Genomic DNA, 18,741 nt, shown 5'->3' with positions numbered 1-18,741 from the left:
TTCCTGTGATTATCAGGTGTATAAATGGAACAAATCACTGGGCTACAGTAGGGAAAATCAATGTCCGTCAGAGTGCCAGTTGTTTGGCACAGCTGAGTTCGACTGTGAGCTGCCCCACTGTAATGAACTTGTGTTAACATGGTTCTCCTCTGAGCCCTCCCCATCACCTTTCCCTCTTGGTCACCTGCTGCACATCTGCTCTGCACACCTGCCGACAGCTGCTGTGGGCAACCTCACCTTTGTCAGAACAGCTCCCACTGGGATCCTGTCCTGCTTCACCCTTCCTACCTCCAGTACCACTCCCTCACCTTGTGCCCTCTCCTCACCTAGGGATGAACGCATCAGCTTTGTCCTGCTTCACCATTTTGCTGGAAAGAAGGGGCAAAACTGTGGGTAAGGCAGAGGAGGAGTGAGCAATGCCAAGGCAGTGAATAGCAGCGATTATATTCCTCCTCTGGAAGAGGCCAGAGTTGACAGTGGTTCAAAGAGATCTGATGATGTGGAGCAGCCTGAGGGGGCTGCCAGGAAGCAGAGTTAAACTGGGATGGTAATATATTGTGCCTAGAAATATTTGGCAGTATGTAGTTTTAGAATCTCTGTTTTACTGAAATATGGATACACTGCCCATCATTAATTTGTACAGTCTCATTCTGATCTTTGGGATTTTCATATGCTGGAAAAACAGAAAAAATAGATAACACCAGTTGTGACTCTCAAACTGGATGTAGGAGTGACAAAATGGTACTATTTCTGATCTTCTCTTTGTTGCAGATATTTTCAAAATTGCATGCAAATTCTTTTGAGTTCTTGAGGTAACTCCAGAACTGTTCCAGTGCAGCACAAAACACATTATTGACGGGTCTTTTACTTGGCAGGACAAGAGAACTAGTGCTTATATATTGTTCTATCAAGATGGTTACATATACACACACATATATATATATGTATGTATGTATGTGTAAGTATGACAGTTCTTTCTTGCAGGAATGCCTGCAGTCAGTAAGTGGCTGAAGGAGTCATCTGGTTGTCTGACTCTTAGGAAAGCAGTACTAATCTATATCAATGGCCCGTGGCTTACAGGTTCCAGGTTTGCCTTTAGGAAACCGAAATAAAATATAAAAAATAATTTTGCTAAGGGGAAAACAAACTTATTGTAATTCATAAATGTATGTTCCTTATCAGCCGTGCAAATGTCATTGCACACACATATCTCAATTTTCTCAAGTTATAAAAGGTTGGGAAATCAACGAACTTACCTCTAGTGAACAGTGGCATTCTTGTAATGGAACAGGTAATTAAGGTCACATCTCCACAGCACAGGTGAGTTCCCAGCCTGAAAGGCTCAGATTACAGGAGCTGAAATACAAGGTTCCACTATGCAATACAGTTTAATGAGACTGCATTGAATCATGGGGGCTGTGATGTTTGCAAAGAAAGCCTACAGTTCTGAATACATTCCTGGAGATAGTATATCATCTCCTGGTGGCTGGATAACAAATTCATCTTTATTTATGTTCTAAGTTGTTACCAAGCTTTTGTACAACACTTAGCCCATCTTGGTTATAACTTCTACGAATATGAGAAGTTCTATCACTGAGAAACACTTTGACTGCTGGATATCCTGCACAGAAGGAAGCAGAGGTGGATGGATGCAGAATTCCCAGCCCTACTCTCCAGGCAGGCTGAGGTAGGGGTCCCTACCTGGCTGCTATTGGAAGAGAGGGGCCTGCAGGTCTGCCTGACATAATTTGTGTCCCTTTTCATAGAGAAATTTTTAGTCCAGAGCACAACAGATTTGTTCAAACTCAGGCCCATGGGGCTTTTTAAATTGAAAGCTTTAATTAATGGACCTTGACATAATTTCATCAGATGTTTCCTATTTTCCAGTCTCCCAAAGTGTTTTTTTAGTTTGCCTGCTGACTGGATATGCATTGATGGGAGAATAGCTGGTAAAATCATGTTCTTGATTGCATAATTGCTCCTGTGCTTTACTACCTTAAATTTTTATTCTTTTTTTTTCCTATTTAACTTATAAATAAACAGAAATTTGGGCCCAGTGACAAGGTATTAAGCAACTCCAGATGTATCTCCTTTTACAGTGCCAAAGGATGAGTGCAATGGAAAACCTGTGAAGTGGCTATTGTCAGGAAATAATGTCATCATTGCCATCTTGCCCTGCTTTCTGCAGAAACACTTGTGTAATCATAGTTGGCTGGGACTGATATGGGGAGGGAAGCTGGCTCCTGCCTCTTTCTACAAAAATAAGTACTCTCCAGCAGGCTACTGCTCTGTCCTGCCAGCCCTTGGAGTGAGGGAAGTGCAAGACATGGGAAGAGCAGATTGAATTGAAGGCATTACTCTGGAAAGACACTGAGAACTCAAGGGTGAGGGTGCATTTTCTTACCATCCTCATTTTGAAGAAAGCAGAGGCAAAGCACACCGGTGGTTATCCAAATAACTTCAGTAACTCTGGATGAAATTTGAATAAAAGGGCAGTCCACTAGTTGTGGGTTACATCTGTGTGAGAGAGAAGATATGGCACATGAAAACCAGCCAGAGCTAGTAATGTATTGCACTTCCAGAAAGGGTAATAGGTAATGGACTCCCAGAAGAATATGAAATACGTATGTTACTGACATATGTCAATCACAATCCTATTCATTGTCTTATGGTTAATGCAAGATTTAACAAAAAATTATATTTTTCTCATTTCTTTTTTTCAAACCAGTTCTAAACCTATTCTAATCATAACCAGCGTTGAACAGTATTTTCGTGAGCAGTATCTTCAGCAAAATTAAAAATACAAGCAATCTCTCCCAGAAAGAGTCATCAGCCAAACTCTACCACTCATGCCAGAGTCCACAGAAAAGCCAACTCTTCAGGTCTTCTTTATCCAAACCATATTGAACCATAAAACAGGATACTCTATTCATACACCTGCCACCATCACTTACCAAGCTGATTTCAGTGCTGGCACTGTTTATCTATTTATTTTTAATGTGATTATTTAGAAGTCAAAAGTAAGAGTTTACTACAAGTTAGATCTTGCATTACCTTGCAGAGCTGGCTTTATATCTGAGAAGTGACTCATATTCAATTCTGAGTTACATATTTATTACCTGCAGATGGATAGGGCAGTTAGGATGTTAGCAGTATTCCAGAGTAAAAAAAGTGATGGATGGTTCTGCTTTTTCTGGATGTTGCATGGGCTCTGGGACAATAGCTTTTGTTCTGATTCATGGCATTCATCAGAGTACTCTTAGAACTGGAAAGGTTGGTGCTAGGTTAGGATTTCAGAAGAGGAGGACTTTGGTTTCCTGCTGTGCCTTGATGTCAATGAAATTATGCTGATTTGCCTCAGAAGAAACTATTAGCCAGTAACTGGGCAAAATACCTTCTCATGTCACTTTTTATTTTCCAAAGGCAGGGTGCTGTCCACCAGTGAATAACACATCTATATTTCTTTTCAGGACAAAATGGACACCGACTCCTAAAAGGAACATTAGAAAAACCCCCTTTTATTACAGCCTCTTGATGCAGATTACAAGTGACATTATGTGTACATGGCCAAACTCCTAGTGGTGGCAATAATCAGCCCATTCTAAGTTTTAGTTTCTTATTAACCTACCATGCCTGAGGTTAGGCTGATTCAGCAAGTTTTTCTTGGGTTTTTGTTGGTTTTGGTTTTTTTTGGCAACAGTAACAAAGTAGAGGAAATGAGCAGTAAGTGGTCTTCTCTTTAGCTTCTCAACAGGGAGATGCAAGCTCCCTGAAGAATGGACAGGACAGGGAAAGGCAAGGAAGCCAAAGTACAGGAGAGCTGTGGCACAAAGGGCTGTGAGCATACCTATGTGTTAGGATAAAAACCATTTTCACTGAATATCTGGAGTGAAATTCAGGCCACCATGCCTCAGAGAGGCCTGATTGTTGGGATTTATACAGATCAGACCAGAGGGAAACTGCCTCCATGCATTTGTTCTGGCTTTCAGACAGTAAGTGAATACCGTTGCCAAGAGGCCAGAGAATTTTCACGCCTCTATCCAAGATTCACTGCCAAAGAGATAAAAAAGATGATGTCATCAGGACAACCCTCCAAGGAAGGTTCAGTACTTAAGTTCCTTTTTCATTTAGTCTTGTCATCTTTAATTAATTTTAGTTAAATCACTCCTTTGATTTAGTAAAATCAACTTACTTGTTGGCTGCCAAAACTGCAATTACAACAAATAGTGATGGTTTAGTACCTTCCCCCCAAATGCTCCACCAACACGTTCCACACGGCACACATCATTTTTTTGGACTGGAGGTTTAAAGCTGAAGCCACCAATTCCTGCAAAAGTGAACATCCAGAATTTTACCTATCAAAATACATATTAAAAAATGCCTATTTTCTATGACTAACTATGTATTAAAAGCTCTCAGGTTTAAGACTCAAGGGCAGAAAAATAGAGTTGCTATAGGAACAAACAAACAAAAATTTCAAACAACTAAAAATGCCAATGACAGCACAATCTAGCCTTTAAAAGGATATTGGAAATGTAAAATCAGCTCTGTAAACTATTTTGATTATCTGATGCCAGATATGATAATCCCTATACAGAACTGCATGTTGCATCTGCAGCTGGAGATAAAGCATGCACTAAAACAGCAAGCCAGATGGAACTGAGGGATTGTTTACAGCACACAGTCAGTGTCCTTAAAATACTGACATTGCATTTTGAAAATACCTCCTCTGACAGTGCTTCCAAAGATGTAAATAGAGGTTTAACTTATCAGGCTGACAAAAAAGAGAAGCTTAAAAAATGCAAGCCAGTGATGAACTGCAAAGGCTAATACTAAATATGTAGAAATTAACATATATTTTTTGAAACTGTTTGCTACAGGCCTACAATCCAACTCTAATGTTGGGAACTGTTAGCTTTTTTCCCCCCAAAACTTCATACTATTAATATGTTATTATGATTTCCATATTAATTTATCATTATTTACACATGATTCTGACCCCATCATCATCAATGTCACTACTCATATAAGCAATGCAACCTGCCTGAAATACACTTTCTCAAGGAGAAGACACTCATTACTGCAATGTAAATGATTGTCCAGGATTGTATTGATTGTCACTAATTTTAGGAGGATTTGACCAATATATCTAAGACAGAATTAGTCTTTTCTCAACAAGAAGATTACAGTCGCATTATCTATCTAAGATCCCCTTAGTTCATCCCATAGTAACACTGCTCATTTGTGTCTGTACTGCCTTGTGTAATACCAATGGCACAAGACCTGCTGTTCCATTCTGCTTCAGCAGCAGCAGTCAGGACACTTATTTTCATAAAAAGATTCAGATAAATTAATCTGGATTGGGAACACCATTAGGGGTTTCAAGAGAAACAGGAAGGCTGAAAGCAACTCCTGGTCATGTAGTTCAGCTTTAAGGTTATTTAGAAAGGTAAGAAGCAAGTATGACAAAATCAGAGAGTGAGTTGGAAGGGATCCACAAGGATCATCGAGTCCAACTCTTAAGTGAATGGTCTACATGTGCATTGAACCCACCATTAATACTTTGTTTTACCTGTGCATCTGGTGCATTCTGAATTGACACATACACAGCCACTTCTTTATCTTCCACTCTAGGAATAACAACCACCCTATTTGTTTCTATGCAAAAATATTCCTGCCCTCCCATGTGCAATTCACCTTGTATATAATTAGAAGAAAAATAAACTGGGTTTCAAACGAACTGCAAGGGAATTTATATTTGACTATATATGTGTATACAAAGCAGAGAAAGAGTTTTGTCACAGAAGAAAAATACCTTCTTTTTTTTTGTTTATTTGAATCTCAGGCTTACACCTCCTCTATTTATAGACCTGTGTTTATCAGGAGAAGGTTATTCCATCAGTATCAATTTAACATCTCATGCTTTTTCCTTCTTTAGGAGGTTACATCTCTTCTGCTATAGCAGGATTATGTCTTCTTCTGAATCACTCTAGGAGGGAAAATACAATTTTCCTATTCGTGTTTTTAACCTCTTACCACCAGTAACTTTTTCTATCCATTTCTACGCACTTTTGTACCATTTTCATTAAAGACAGGAAAATCTCTTTAAAAATACAAGTTAATTCTGCAAATTCTCTGCTTTACCCTCAACTTTATGCCATCCTTGAGTGTGACAATATTGGCCTGGTGGTTATTCCTGAAACACATGTTTATGCAGGAGTAATAGGAATCAGAACTGAAGCCACTAAAGGGTGACATGATATTTGCTTGGGAACAGTTTGAAATATTAAAAAGCAGAGCAGAAAAAAAATCAGAGGTCAGAACCTATACGGAGAAGATTGACAGAATTGAGGTGGATGAGCCCAAAAAAGTGAAGCAAGCCACATCTTTGCAGACTTCAGCATCACCACTGCTTCAAATAATCATATTTCTCACTGTTTACTTCAGAGAAAAATGCATCTGAAGTCAGGAATACAGTTAGGAATCATTCTAATTCCTTCTTGCTCATCTTGCTAAAGAGACTGGTAAATTACTATTCTGGCCAGTGTTGACTAGACTGAAAAATTGTTTAATCCATCTTTTTGCTATTTCAATTCTCATCATCAATCCCCTCTTATTATTTCAAAGTCAGCTTGTAAGTGAAAGCATTTCAGACTTAATTAAAACACATCTTTGGTGCACTTTGTTATTGAACTGCTGATAGTTCACATTAACTTGAAACAGACTATTATCAGGGACCATGAAAATCTTCCAACATTTATGTTTTGGTTGGGCTTTTACTGAATAAAGAGTATGCTGTAGAACATATCTCTTACAGGACAAAAAACAAATTTTTGGCTGATGCTGGAAGTTTTTAGTGCAAACTGTTAAGAAGCAGCAAAAATTTGATTTTAGAAGTTTTTAAGTTTCGCAACAAAAAAAAAAAAAAAAAAAAAAAAGAACAAAAAAAAGAGTAAAAAATTCATTATGAAATCAAAAACTTTTTAAGTGAAGTCTGCCAATGAACAAACTTTCACATGCCAATCACATCTCCTTTTCATACTGTAGCTTTGTAAGTAGATCTTTCAGGCTTGAATAATCACAGAGATGCTGCAGTAGTTATTTCATTTATTTGTCCTGAGGCCCACTGGACAGTTTAACTAAATTCTGCTGAGCTCTTGCATCTCTGGAAGCTGTGTCTCTGTTTGAGCTGTGTCAGGACAGCCTGATCTACACAAAACCTTGAGGGCAAGGAGTGCATCTGCACCCTGAAATACCAGGAAATCATAAAAATATAAAAGATTGCCGAACACCAAATGTTTCAGCAGCTTCATGTTACAATTAGTAGAGGCTTAAGAATGAAAAGTTAGAAGGGCAAAATACTCATTTTAACAGTTCCAGACAGAATCTGAAAAGAAAGCAGACAAGCAAAATTCATCTATATGCTACTTTTCTACCCAAAGCTCGGTAGAGGGATAAAAATTTCCTCCATCACCAGTCTACAACCTTCATTCAGCATCTCATCATTCCATTGCCTGGCAAAAATAAACCCCAGACTAAAGTGAACACACACCTCTTTATAAGTAACAGGAAGCTATGTGAATTATCTGAGAACTACAAGTGAATCAGTGTAAGTTATATCAAGAAATAATCTGTTGTTAGAGAGGACAGGTCAAACACAGATTGTAAGAGGCTGGCAGTGGGATCTCTACTGTCACAGTCAAGCAAACCCCATGCTTCACTCTGTGACTCCTACATTTTGGTAAAGTACATTAAAATATCCAGTACCTTCCTATAAGGAAGTCTTACAGAACTTTCTTGCACTGAGTGTGGTTGAGCCAATGCCTCCAAACAAAATAAAAACACAGATCTGCAATGGTGTCTGTGCCTGTAAGGAAGAGGACTAGCATTCCACAATTCACTATGGACAGACCATTTATCCTGTCTTTCAGCTTGTCTGAAGACTGAAATAAAGTCATCCTAATGGGAAAAAAAGAGAAGGAAAAATTCCATTGTGTCAGAGATTGATCAAAATATATTATTTCTTGTATGGTGTTACCATTGCCCAAAGTTTCAGTTAAACTTTTTATTTTTCTTGAAGTACTAAGCTAATCATAGACAGTTATGCTAAGTGGGGACATTACTTGAAGAAAACATGCCAAAATGTTAACTTTATCAGCAGTTTGATGATTTCAGAGTGCTGGAAAAGCACTCTGGTCCTGGCATATATATATGGCCAGTATGTTCTTTTAGTTTAATTTCATCTTAGAAAATACTGGTTTCTTCTCCAGGATAATGGAGGTCCCACTGTGATAAGGACCCTGATTTTGTGAAGATTTTATGCTTAGAAAATTTAAATTTTTATGCTATGGTAATGGCATTTACAGAGAAAGGCACTAGAGGCAGCTGGGCTTTCTATTGTCAGGAATATTTTGTTCTGGGGCAAAGCCATATATTTTGAGAGAAAATATAACAGCAATATTTTTCTCAATCAGGCACAGATGAGTCTATTGAGGAAGGTCTACAAAGTGCTCTTTCTGTAGCCCAAGAAAGAAACTTTAGATTTAGACAGCCACAGAACTTTTAAAGTAGAGGTTACCAGGTTATTCTCATGACAAATGTAAAAATCAGGATTACATGTTGAACAATATGTCTTGTCAGAAATGGAAAACCCTCTCAGCAGGACTTACATTGCTTTACTGAAGCAATGGTCACATCAAATTACCCAAAACAAAGAGCCAGCAGCTGACAGGGACAAGGGGGAGAATTGACAGACAGGTTTTCATTTGCACTTTCTGTTGACAAGTCTTGCAAAAAAAAAAAAAAAAAAAAAAAAAAAATCCATGTGCCTTTTCTTTGTGTCAGCAGAATTAATCAAAAAGGCGATTCAGCATGAAAGTGAGTGGCAGAAGCACCCTCCGCACACAGTGGTGTTCATTTCCCATGGTGAGACTGCTTACACTCACATGTTAATCATGTGATAGCTGATAGATAATCTTTGTGCTCTTCAAAGTGACCTTTTGACTGCCAGCAGTACTATCGTATGTTGCTCATTTTGTTGTCCCCACCTCCACTGTTCTTGGGTGCACCCATCTCTCTTTGAAAGGCAAGACTCTAAAATTCCCTCTGTGATAGCTTTAGCTCTGTGGCACTCGTCATTGGACAAAGCATGCTGGGGTTTCTTTTTTCTTTTAATTTGTGGAAGGAACTAACACATTTCTTCTGAGTTTTCTCTTCCAGGCTGTTTGTTTCTCCAATCACTACTATGGCTCAAAACTTCTGGGCAACAGAAGCAGCTTTACTGCTGCCAACACAGGTTTTCAGCTCATGGGAACCCTTTTGTTTTTCATGGGAAACCTGCCACAGCCAGCCAACCTCTCATGGGCAGAGGCACTCATCCAGCATGAGGCCGTGCATGTTCACTGAGCTGCACTGCAGTAAGCAGCTGCTCTGGGGACTGACTGTCTGATATCAATGTTGGCAGAGACTCCCTGGTCACTCCTTCACTGACTTCAATCACAACACGTTGGTTTGTGGTCGGGTCTCCCTTTCCCCACCCCGTCCTTCTCCTCATATCCACTAGAGGGATACCAAAGAGCACAGGAACTGGGACATTTCCTCTGCCCCTAACCCCATAATGCCACATGCTACTGCCTTTGGTCACTGTGGTTAGGACCTTATTTTTTGAGTAGTTGCAGCCACAACTCACGATTACTCATTGTAAATAGCTAATTAGTGAGTGAGAGGCAGTCAGAAATGAGCTTATTGCTCAGACTGTATGACAATATGGCATTTTTCCCTATATTCCAAATATTCAGGCAGCATAAACTTCTGTGTGTGAAAGGGGCACATTTAAGAGTGGGGAAAAATCAGTAAGAGGCCCAAAGAAGTAGATGATGTCTAGGTGGAAGAAGTAGGAGAGGTGATGGAGGGATGCCAGAATTTTCTTGGCTACTTCCAAGCAGGAGTAGCCTGCTTGCTTCAATGCCTACTGGAAATAATGGAAATATTCCTAAAAACTACAAAGGAACCTGAACAAAACTTCTGAAGCATCGGAGTCTTAGCTTTACAGAGTATGGGATAAGAACAGAAACGGTGAACTCCCTGGAATTTATGTCAGCATGCTTACAGCCAGCATGGAACTGATCATTCAAAAGAATCTTTTATCATCTGTTGGAGAAAACTCTAGTTTGTTATTGAATAGGAAGCAAGAAGGAAACATTTCTGCATTGCAGATTCCAATTTTGTCGAATCTGTACAAAATAATGTATTAAGGCTAATATGGACTTAGCAGGATCTAGCCTTTGAGCAGAAAGGCTAATATCTATATAGATTTTCCCATATGAATGCCACAGCTCTTCATCACACATAAAACACAGAGTATTTTATACTTTCTAGAAAATCCATGTTTTAAAATGCTAATAATAGTCAGAAAATCAGTTATTTAGGTTTAAATACAGCTATCCTATTTCTACTCAAAAGCACTTCAGACCACTAAATCGTTGAATTACAGTAAGTAACTATTATACCAGAAAAACAAAAATACCCTATGTGTCTGTGGAACCAATCATAATCTCACTGGTATGGACAACTTGTGTAGGCTGGAGAAGCAGTGCTCTCCTCCTGGCAGCTCAATCTCAACATGCAGAGCAGATGGCGGCATCTTCTTTCTGTCTGACCAGCTTTATCAACCAGCAGCAGTTTAGCCAAGATCTTTAATCCAAGTACAAAATTTGTAAAACATTAGTTTAATACTTGCATTCCTAAAGCATGAGTCTCTCAAAGGCAGGGCAAGTAGCAGAAAGGCAGATTTACTTCCCCTTCCATGGTTTTAGAAAGTATTTTATGCCTTACTATGAATGTTTAGCACTGGGAGGCCAATCATTAAATAAGAAAGGAGCAAATAGCACTCTGTGATATCATGACAAACCAAAAAACTGTGTCATGTGTTTCCAGAACTCAAATGAACTTTTGTGCTTGTGAGGTGGTTGTGTAATAGCAGCAAGAACTACCCATGAATATTTGCAAAAGGAATGCAAACAAAGCATTTTGAAAGAAGCTACTGAAACATGAGTAAGGATTAAAAAAATAGTCTGAACCTGACTGCTTGGATTCTACTCAGTCTGGTCTGGGTAAATCCTGCATTACCATTTTCACAGATCTCTTCTCTTGCCTCTGACTGCAGACCATGGGCCTTTCCTCCTCCTCTCCCTCCTTTTAAGTTTTCATCTGTCCTTCCGTGAATTTCCAGTAACTACTGCAATAAACCCTCTTCTTTCCTTAAGTCCTTTGCCTTTCCTGTGGACCTGCACCTAAGTCCAGTCCCAGATTGTTAGGATCTATGTCCCAGCTGGAAGAAGCTATCCAACAGAGAACATAAGACAGAAAAGATGGAGAAGTTAATTTGGGATCTTTCAAAGAAAATACTACATTCCACAAAAAAAAGCAACTGGTGCAAAATGAAAATGGTCCTGAATAAGGAGCGCTTATGGGAGAAGTTGGTTTTGCAGAGGCAGACGGTTTATTTTTTTGAAAAAGTGAGGTATTTGTAATAATGTCAACATGTAGATTATCCACATTGAAATGTCTCATTATGTGTGACTGAAACTAGCACCTTCTATTTATCTGAGGACAGATATTTCAGTTTCTCAAAGACATCAGGTTTTCAATGTCTGTAGGAACTCAGCTATGATTGAGATAACAAATGTCAGTAAGGCCTACCATTAGTTCAGGAGGAAATATAAACTCTTGTATTGGATCCATGGGTGGGAATTGTTCTGGATTGCAAAGACCCAAAAGGATCTGCAAAGAAACTGAGGGAGGGTGGGGGAAGAATGCACATGCAAGTCTTTGTCAACAAATTAGATTCTTTCCTAGAGCGACAAGGAGTATTGACACTTTACAGGTTGAGTTGCAGTCAAAAATTCAAGATGTTCAAATAGATTTTTTAATCTTTAATTCTGTTAAATCTATTCACAGACTACTCAGCAGGGGATATCAGACTAATCACTCAAACCTTTGTTTGAAATACATCAAGCCTTAAGAAAGATCTCCCAGTAATTCCTAAAACTGGTCATAGCAAATGTGTTGCAGCCACATTGGGTGCAATGTCTACTGTGGGAAAAAGCAGTGCTAGATTGCATAGCTATGTACTGTTATGTTCTGTTCATAAACTTACCTTTCTGTTCATAACTTACCTTTCTGCCAGCCACAAAAAAGATTTGCTTATCTGATTGTTGAAATCAAGCCATACTTTTGCATCAAAGTCTGAAAAATAAAGCTTTATGCATCAAGAGAAATTACTGAAATGCTGTAGGCTCCTAGAGGTCGACTGAGTTTGCTTTGTCCTGCAGAATTTAATTTGATGCTGTCTGAAAATAAGCAGGTGGGGATGAACCAGTGCAATGTCTGCCATTTCTCAGCAGTTAATGCATGTTCAGATGCTAACACTCCACCTCCTACTCCTCACTCTAACTCTTCTCTGGTGACTGGAAATAATCTGCAAAGAAACTGAGCTCCTCTAATTCTAACCCTGTAACATAAGAGATAACTGTGAGGGGGAACTTCTGAGCTACAACTTCCAAGTCTGTTCATCCTGTTTATTTCCAAGTATGTATATTATCCAATAACTGATGAATTTAGAATACAAAGGCATGCCTGAAGCTAAAACCAAGGACATGCAACATTACTCTCTTCTCTCTGCTTCAAAAGCAAAGCTGTGGAGCCACAGTTCTCATTTTAGCTAGACCTGAACTATCGATAATCTTTTTTTTCTGCAGAATGACTACGTTTTAACAAAACCAGCATTACTACTCTACACACATTTAAAATTTCCTCCCGGTTATCTCTGTGCCATGTCAGTTCTATGCCCTTTCTGCTGTGGGTACCATATTTGGGATTCTAGGCTCTCATCCATTTCTCTGTACACATGTCCAGGAAACAAATTAATTTTTAAATGCCTTACTCCAGCTGGCCTTTATTTTTTTTTAAGGGAAATTATGGATATATATTTCAAAAGTCTTCATTGTAGGTACCTGTCTTTTGTTTCATTTACCATTTTTACATTTTACAGCAAAGCTGTCTGTATTTCATGAATGAAGGGAGTGAAGGCTTGCAGGACAAAGTAGCCGTCCTTGATCTTCTACGTCTCCCTTTAGAAAGCAAGAGGCTGATTCTCAGTAGAGATATGCTGCTGGTTTTGTGGTTATCTTAAGATATCCCTGAGAGCTACCACGACATGAGCACTGGAGTGATGTCAGTCACTGGGTCCCTGTGGGCAAAAGCCTAATGGGTACTGCCAAGTGCAGCAGCAATAACCACTGTAGTAGTCCTCATGCATTGTAGGTACAACAATGGAGGCTCAAAGGCCCAAGAACAGAAAGAACCAGACCAAATCCTTGATTTTGGCAGTCTAATATCTAATTTACAGGCTAACCCTCCAAACCAAAACCCAGTACTTTTGTTAGGTATTTAAGCTTTCACCACATGGAATGGGCCAGCTGAGGGTAAACTGCTACAGGAACATTTCTCTCATAAAGAAAATCAGTAGAAAGAGTTCTGCTGAACCATGTCCAGTTTGGGGGTAACTGTGCAGATACAGTGCACATTAATGTGTCAATAGCCATTCAATATGTCAGTGCCTTTGAAGCCTTAACATTTCTGCTTATCTCCCTCCCTGAAGATAAGAACACTTCTTTCATAATATCCCATATAGCCATATTATCACCTGTCAGGATGGTCAATTGCTGAAATTTCTAGCTTCCAGGAAGTTTTTCAAACACTTAAAAGCCAGCAGACAGCTTCATATGCTTCAGACCCAAAAAACTCAACAACCTATATTTACTACATTTGTAGAATTTACTGAGGCAACTAGACAAAAGAGCCACTTGTAAAGTGACAGGGAGGAATCTTTGCTAATAATGACTGAGAAGCAGACAAGATTTGAACCGCAGAAAACATAATGTAGGTCTGGAATGTGATGAATCCTTGGAGTGTGAACACCTCTGTACAGCAGGTGGGGAGACGCTGTTTCCTGCAAGGTTTGGGCAAGATTTTGACAAGATTTGACTTGCCTGGAATGAACAAGCACCGTGCTGGTGCATAGGTACACAGGACAGCAAGAGACAAGAGAGCTCCCTCGCAGTTCAGTAGATCTGCAGGCTCCCTGCTCAAGTATCTCCAAGAATTCACACATATTTTGGGCTGTTATCAACATGCGGGGTTGCAAGCTGTCCTTGACAAACCCATATGTAAGGACTTAAAGAACTAGTTGCCTGTCTCAAAACACTGTCCCTTTAAGATAATGGAACATGAGATAAGCACAGTTTGCACAGCAGGAAGGAGCTGATTCCAGACCTAACAGAGGCAATGGTTTGGTTAGCATCTGGACAAAAATTCCCACTGTGACAAAATATGGAAAAGGAAACAAGTGCTTATACATACACTATCTCAGACTATTGGAATGGCATGTATGCCCCATGGATACCCAGGACCTGGGCTGTAGAAAAGTAGTACTTCCAGAAGAATATCTCTGGGATTATTGACTTTGGCACAGGGTCCTGTAGGTGGGGCAGAGGAATCTCTTATAATCAGATTGTAAACACCAAACAGTGAAACTAAGAAGATGTTTCAAATCAGAAATATTAATTGTGGCAGCAGCATTCACATTTAATTTATTGACTTCTAACAATACATAAAAGCCAAATTAATACAAAGAAAGTGAAGAAAATAAAGTAAACCCCAAAAAAGCTTCAGCTTTCAGTACCATTTCCAATGATCACAATTACTATTACCTGCCTGGTCTCAAGCTGCTGTACTGTATCTTCCAGTCCTGTGCTCCCCTGTGCTATGTCTCTACTGTCTTATGACATCTCAAATGGCCTAGACACCTATGTTTAAGCAACTGCATTTCACCAGTTCATCATGGTTACAGAGAGACAAATTGAAACAATAAAGATTTCATACCTTAATAGCCAATGCAAAAACTCCTTAAGTGACTGACCTGATTTCTGTCACAGATAGTGTCAGCTCAACAAATGAAGGGAAGACAAGAGAAAATGTGGAACACTAAGAGGCAGTGAAATGATAAGAGCCTGCAGACTGACATGTCATCCATTCTTCCATTCAAAGCACACTGAATTCCATGTCAATTTTTCCATTGTGTTCAGAGGCTTTTGGCTTGCTCCATGAGATAAAGAAAGCTTCTGGTGGAAATTACACCTCTGTCAACTTTTGAGATAAAATCCTATATACCTAGGCCAGCCACGGCAACTTGCCTAGCATAGCAAAAGAAATTATAACTCTTGTTTCTTGAATGTTTTGAACACAAAAATACCTGTGCCAAAAGATTCTAAACCTGCTTTACTATAAGTCAGAGCATCACTTCTGGTGAAAAGGGTTCTGAATCCAACAAACAAGGTTCTGATTCTTTGACAAAGATCTCTCCACTTACACCTCACTGCAAGACTCAAATATAAATTAGAAAATTAGCTGAAGCCATTACAAAACCATTTATCATACGAAGTTGTTTGTGTAATACATGGCAGTAAGTTATCTAGCGTACCTTTACACTTCATTCTAACTTTCCTCTCCTGCAGCATTTGAGCTGTGCTGATCAGCAGATCTTTCTTTTGAAAATATATGGTTCAAATGCAGAAGATTTTTTCCTAACAATTAAATACAGTCATTTAAGCAAAATACTGTAATGAGTCCACTGGAGAAAGAATGAAGATCAGGACGTAAGATATGAAATGCATTATTTTTGGTAGCTGATTCTATTCAGAAAAAGAGAAAATACATTTATCTGTGTGTTGATTAGTGTGTCTTGGGGCAGTAAATCAGTTTTCCATTCCAGTCTTGTGCATTATGGTTTGTCATTCATACAGATGTGGCCCAAGGAGGAAGCAGCTCCATTGTTTGCCATCTAAGAGATAAGCAAGAAATGACAACAGTGACTTTATTTGACTGGCAACCTCCCAACACTGCCCATATCAGGTCCCTCCAAGTCAATGATAACTGGGATTAGGACTAAAGAGGGACGGAAAAGCATGGTCCGTGCTCTGGTGGACCTCAGCTCCTGCAAGTTCCTGCAATGAGAGTAAACCCACACGATGCAGGGACCAATGGTGCCTCACCACAGTCACAGAAATACCATGGGAGTAATCTGTGAATAAGAGCTCAAGAGTTTACATAGCAGAGCCTCAGAGGTTCAGGGCACAGTATGGATTTATATGCTGGCAAGCATATAAAAACTTACCATGAAAAAGAATTGTAATAGCAGTGGGAACATTACTACAGTAAAGAGTTGCAGAAAACAGAGCACAAAGGATCAGCATTATATGAAGTGCATTGCCTCATTTTGTTTTTCTTCTGTGTCTCTGTGTTAGCTCTGAATTATTTTCTCCCAAAGAGTACTGGGCATAGCAAGAAAGTGACAAGTGCCAGCATGCAGTCAGTGGGGCACCTGGAAGGAGACTGAAGACACTTAGAGGCTGATTCATTGCGTATTAATAAGATGAGCTATTTAATCCTTTATGGGATTTGACATCCCAAAGAAAGGAGGAGGGTTCAGGGAAAGAGAGGGCTGTAAAAATTACATAGATTTCAAAGAAAAAAAATTATACAAAACCCAGGGAAATTCCAATACAATGTTTGAATGGCATTTGTTGAAATAACTTGTGCAAATTAGACCTGTTACCAGACATTTCAATTACAAGGAGCTGTATATAAAGCATGACTGGTTGGAGACATCATTAGGCACTTCACTATTCAGGGGTGCCAAAATCAGCCACCACTCCTACCCAGCCATTGTTAAACAGAGCCTTCCCACACCTTCTCTTACCATCTCAGTAAAGGCATCAGCGCAGTTTGCCCGTATCTGCTCAGCACTCAGGGGGCTGTTCAGTGCAAAGGTCTTCTTCAGTCCTCTTTCATTCCTCACACCAGTTAAGGCATCTCTCAAAGCAAAGAACACAGAGCATCCCAAGAAAAATCCTGCCTCACCTATCCCCTGAAAAAGATTTAGAAAAGTCGGTCTCTCCTATAAATACACACATACAGTCCTATTTTGTATTGCATAGTACACACAAGTAAGCTGCACACTCTGAATGACATGATTTCTCCATCAATTAATATTTTTATTCTAACTTTTCAATTTATCACCACATTTAGAAGTATGGTTTTGAATTCATCTTGCAGCTTCTGTACATGGTCTGTTAACAAAACTCTAAAATCACTACTTGCCAACCATTAAAGTGACACAATATCTGGCTTTATGTCTTATTAGTTTCCCTGACGTCATAAATAAAACAATTTATTTGACACTTGTTTGAAATGCTAAAGGAGAGGAATTGAGAACTGATATGTGTTTTATATCCAAGTAATTTCAAGTTTGGCCTGGGATCTAAGAATCAGTCCCTGTGATGATCTGCTTACCTTGGATGCATAGATGGCATAAGGATTTTGAGAAGATGACAGCAGGGAAACACTAAACTGTTCTGGAATATCACAAACAGCAGGGATCTTATACTGATCTGGACCCCGAGTATAGAGGACTCCTTCTGAAGAATACCTTAACTCCTCCATTGTGTACAGGCCAATGCCTTGAACAAAAGCACCTTCAATCTTTAAATAAGAAAAGAAATAGCATTTATATACTCATGTTTGATTAACTGAGAAAACTTCACCAAGAACTAATTTGTATCACTAGCTGTTACTGTAATATATATGAGGCCTAATGCATTTCTGTTTGCCTAATGAATTTTTTCAACATTTTGGGGCAACTATAATGGAAAAGCTTCCACACTCCTCTCTCATACCTGAGAAGACAAATGATTGTATGATACAATCATGAAATCTGTGGACCAGCCTGCAATGAATAAAGACATTTCCCTGCTATCAAGTGGGGAAGACAGGTCAAACAACTTGGAGACTGTAGATCACAAACAGGATTTAAGTCCAGTTGACAGAAGACATACACACATACTGGAAGCACTACAGATTGAAATCATGGGTAAAATTCAAGTTTTTTTGACATCTACAGAGTTCTGACACTAATTCAATTGGAGCAAGTCTAAAGGTGAAAAATATTCTAATATGATCTATAATCTAGTAAGAAATTAATTTTTTCTGAATTAATGGGGTAATCTTCATTTCAGATAAGGACAATAGTGTAATAGAAATAAGGCATCAGAAAATTCTTGGCACGTACCTGTCCTATATCCACAGCTGGATTTATGCTGCATCCAACGTCCATAACAATGTCTGTTCTGAGGTTCTGTTAATAAAATTCAGATTTATATCATCCAGAGACATGGACTGAAAGCATTAGAAGATAATGTGGTTCAGAGTTGGTATTTAGTGAAATAAGAAATACTGAGATAGAGGCCCCTCCATGTACATAATTTCAGAATAATTTCCAATATCTCATCACAAGCAAAATGGGCTGGTCTCAACTTTTATAAAAGTTTAGCCAGAGACAGCCCTGCCAGATTTTTCCCATTGCTCAAGGAAATGCCCGTACAAATGTACAGATAGAGGGCATATGATCATCAGTCTGCAGCCTTTAGCTATCCAGATGGTCAAAAGCCTGGAAATTCACTATTGCTAAAAGGTGTTTGCTGGCAAACAGGGACAGAACAAGCAAAGATGTTAGATGCCAGCCATAACACAAAAGGTGAACACATATATGACACTGACATGTGTCAGAAGCTGGTTAATACTCCACAGCTTTCATTCTGCTCCACCTGTAATTCATATTTACAT

The 18,741-nt window shown here is 39.1% G+C and overlaps 1 protein-coding gene and 1 long non-coding RNA gene across 4 annotated transcripts in view; both read right to left on the bottom strand.

Moving 5' to 3' along the window:
- Positions 1-433: 433 nt before the first annotated feature.
- On the bottom strand, positions 434-9,761 carry LOC130255250 (uncharacterized). 2 transcript variants are annotated; one of them, XR_008840885.1, is made up of 3 exons: positions 3,395-9,761; positions 2,405-2,517; positions 434-1,356 (listed from the first exon to the last, which is right to left on the bottom strand). It is a non-coding gene; the product is annotated as an uncharacterized LOC130255250 (long non-coding RNA). The 2 variants fall into 2 exon arrangements; XR_008840886.1 differs by having other exon boundaries at positions 434-2,517; positions 3,395-4,050; positions 4,193-9,761.
- A 4,864-nt stretch (positions 9,762-14,625) lies between these two features.
- AOX1 (aldehyde oxidase 1) overlaps positions 14,626-18,741 on the bottom strand; it is a 37,824-nt gene continuing 33,708 nt past the window's right edge. For both annotated transcript variants that reach the window (XM_056495674.1, XM_056495675.1), the window contains 4 exons: positions 18,188-18,253; positions 17,413-17,601; positions 16,820-16,987; positions 14,626-15,901 (listed from right to left, as the gene is read on the bottom strand). In XM_056495674.1, coding sequence (XP_056351649.1) covers positions 15,842-15,901; positions 16,820-16,987; positions 17,413-17,601; positions 18,188-18,253 — 483 coding nt within the window. In that variant the 3' untranslated portion in view covers positions 14,626-15,841. The remainder of the gene's footprint in view (positions 15,902-16,819; positions 16,988-17,412; positions 17,602-18,187; positions 18,254-18,741) is intronic.

The sequence above is a fragment of the Oenanthe melanoleuca genome, chromosome 7, assembly GCF_029582105.1.
Source record: "Oenanthe melanoleuca isolate GR-GAL-2019-014 chromosome 7, OMel1.0, whole genome shotgun sequence".
NCBI lineage: Eukaryota > Metazoa > Chordata > Aves > Passeriformes > Muscicapidae > Oenanthe > Oenanthe melanoleuca.
Note: the sequence above shows the minus strand (reverse complement) of the source record. Positions and strands in the feature narration are given on the sequence as shown.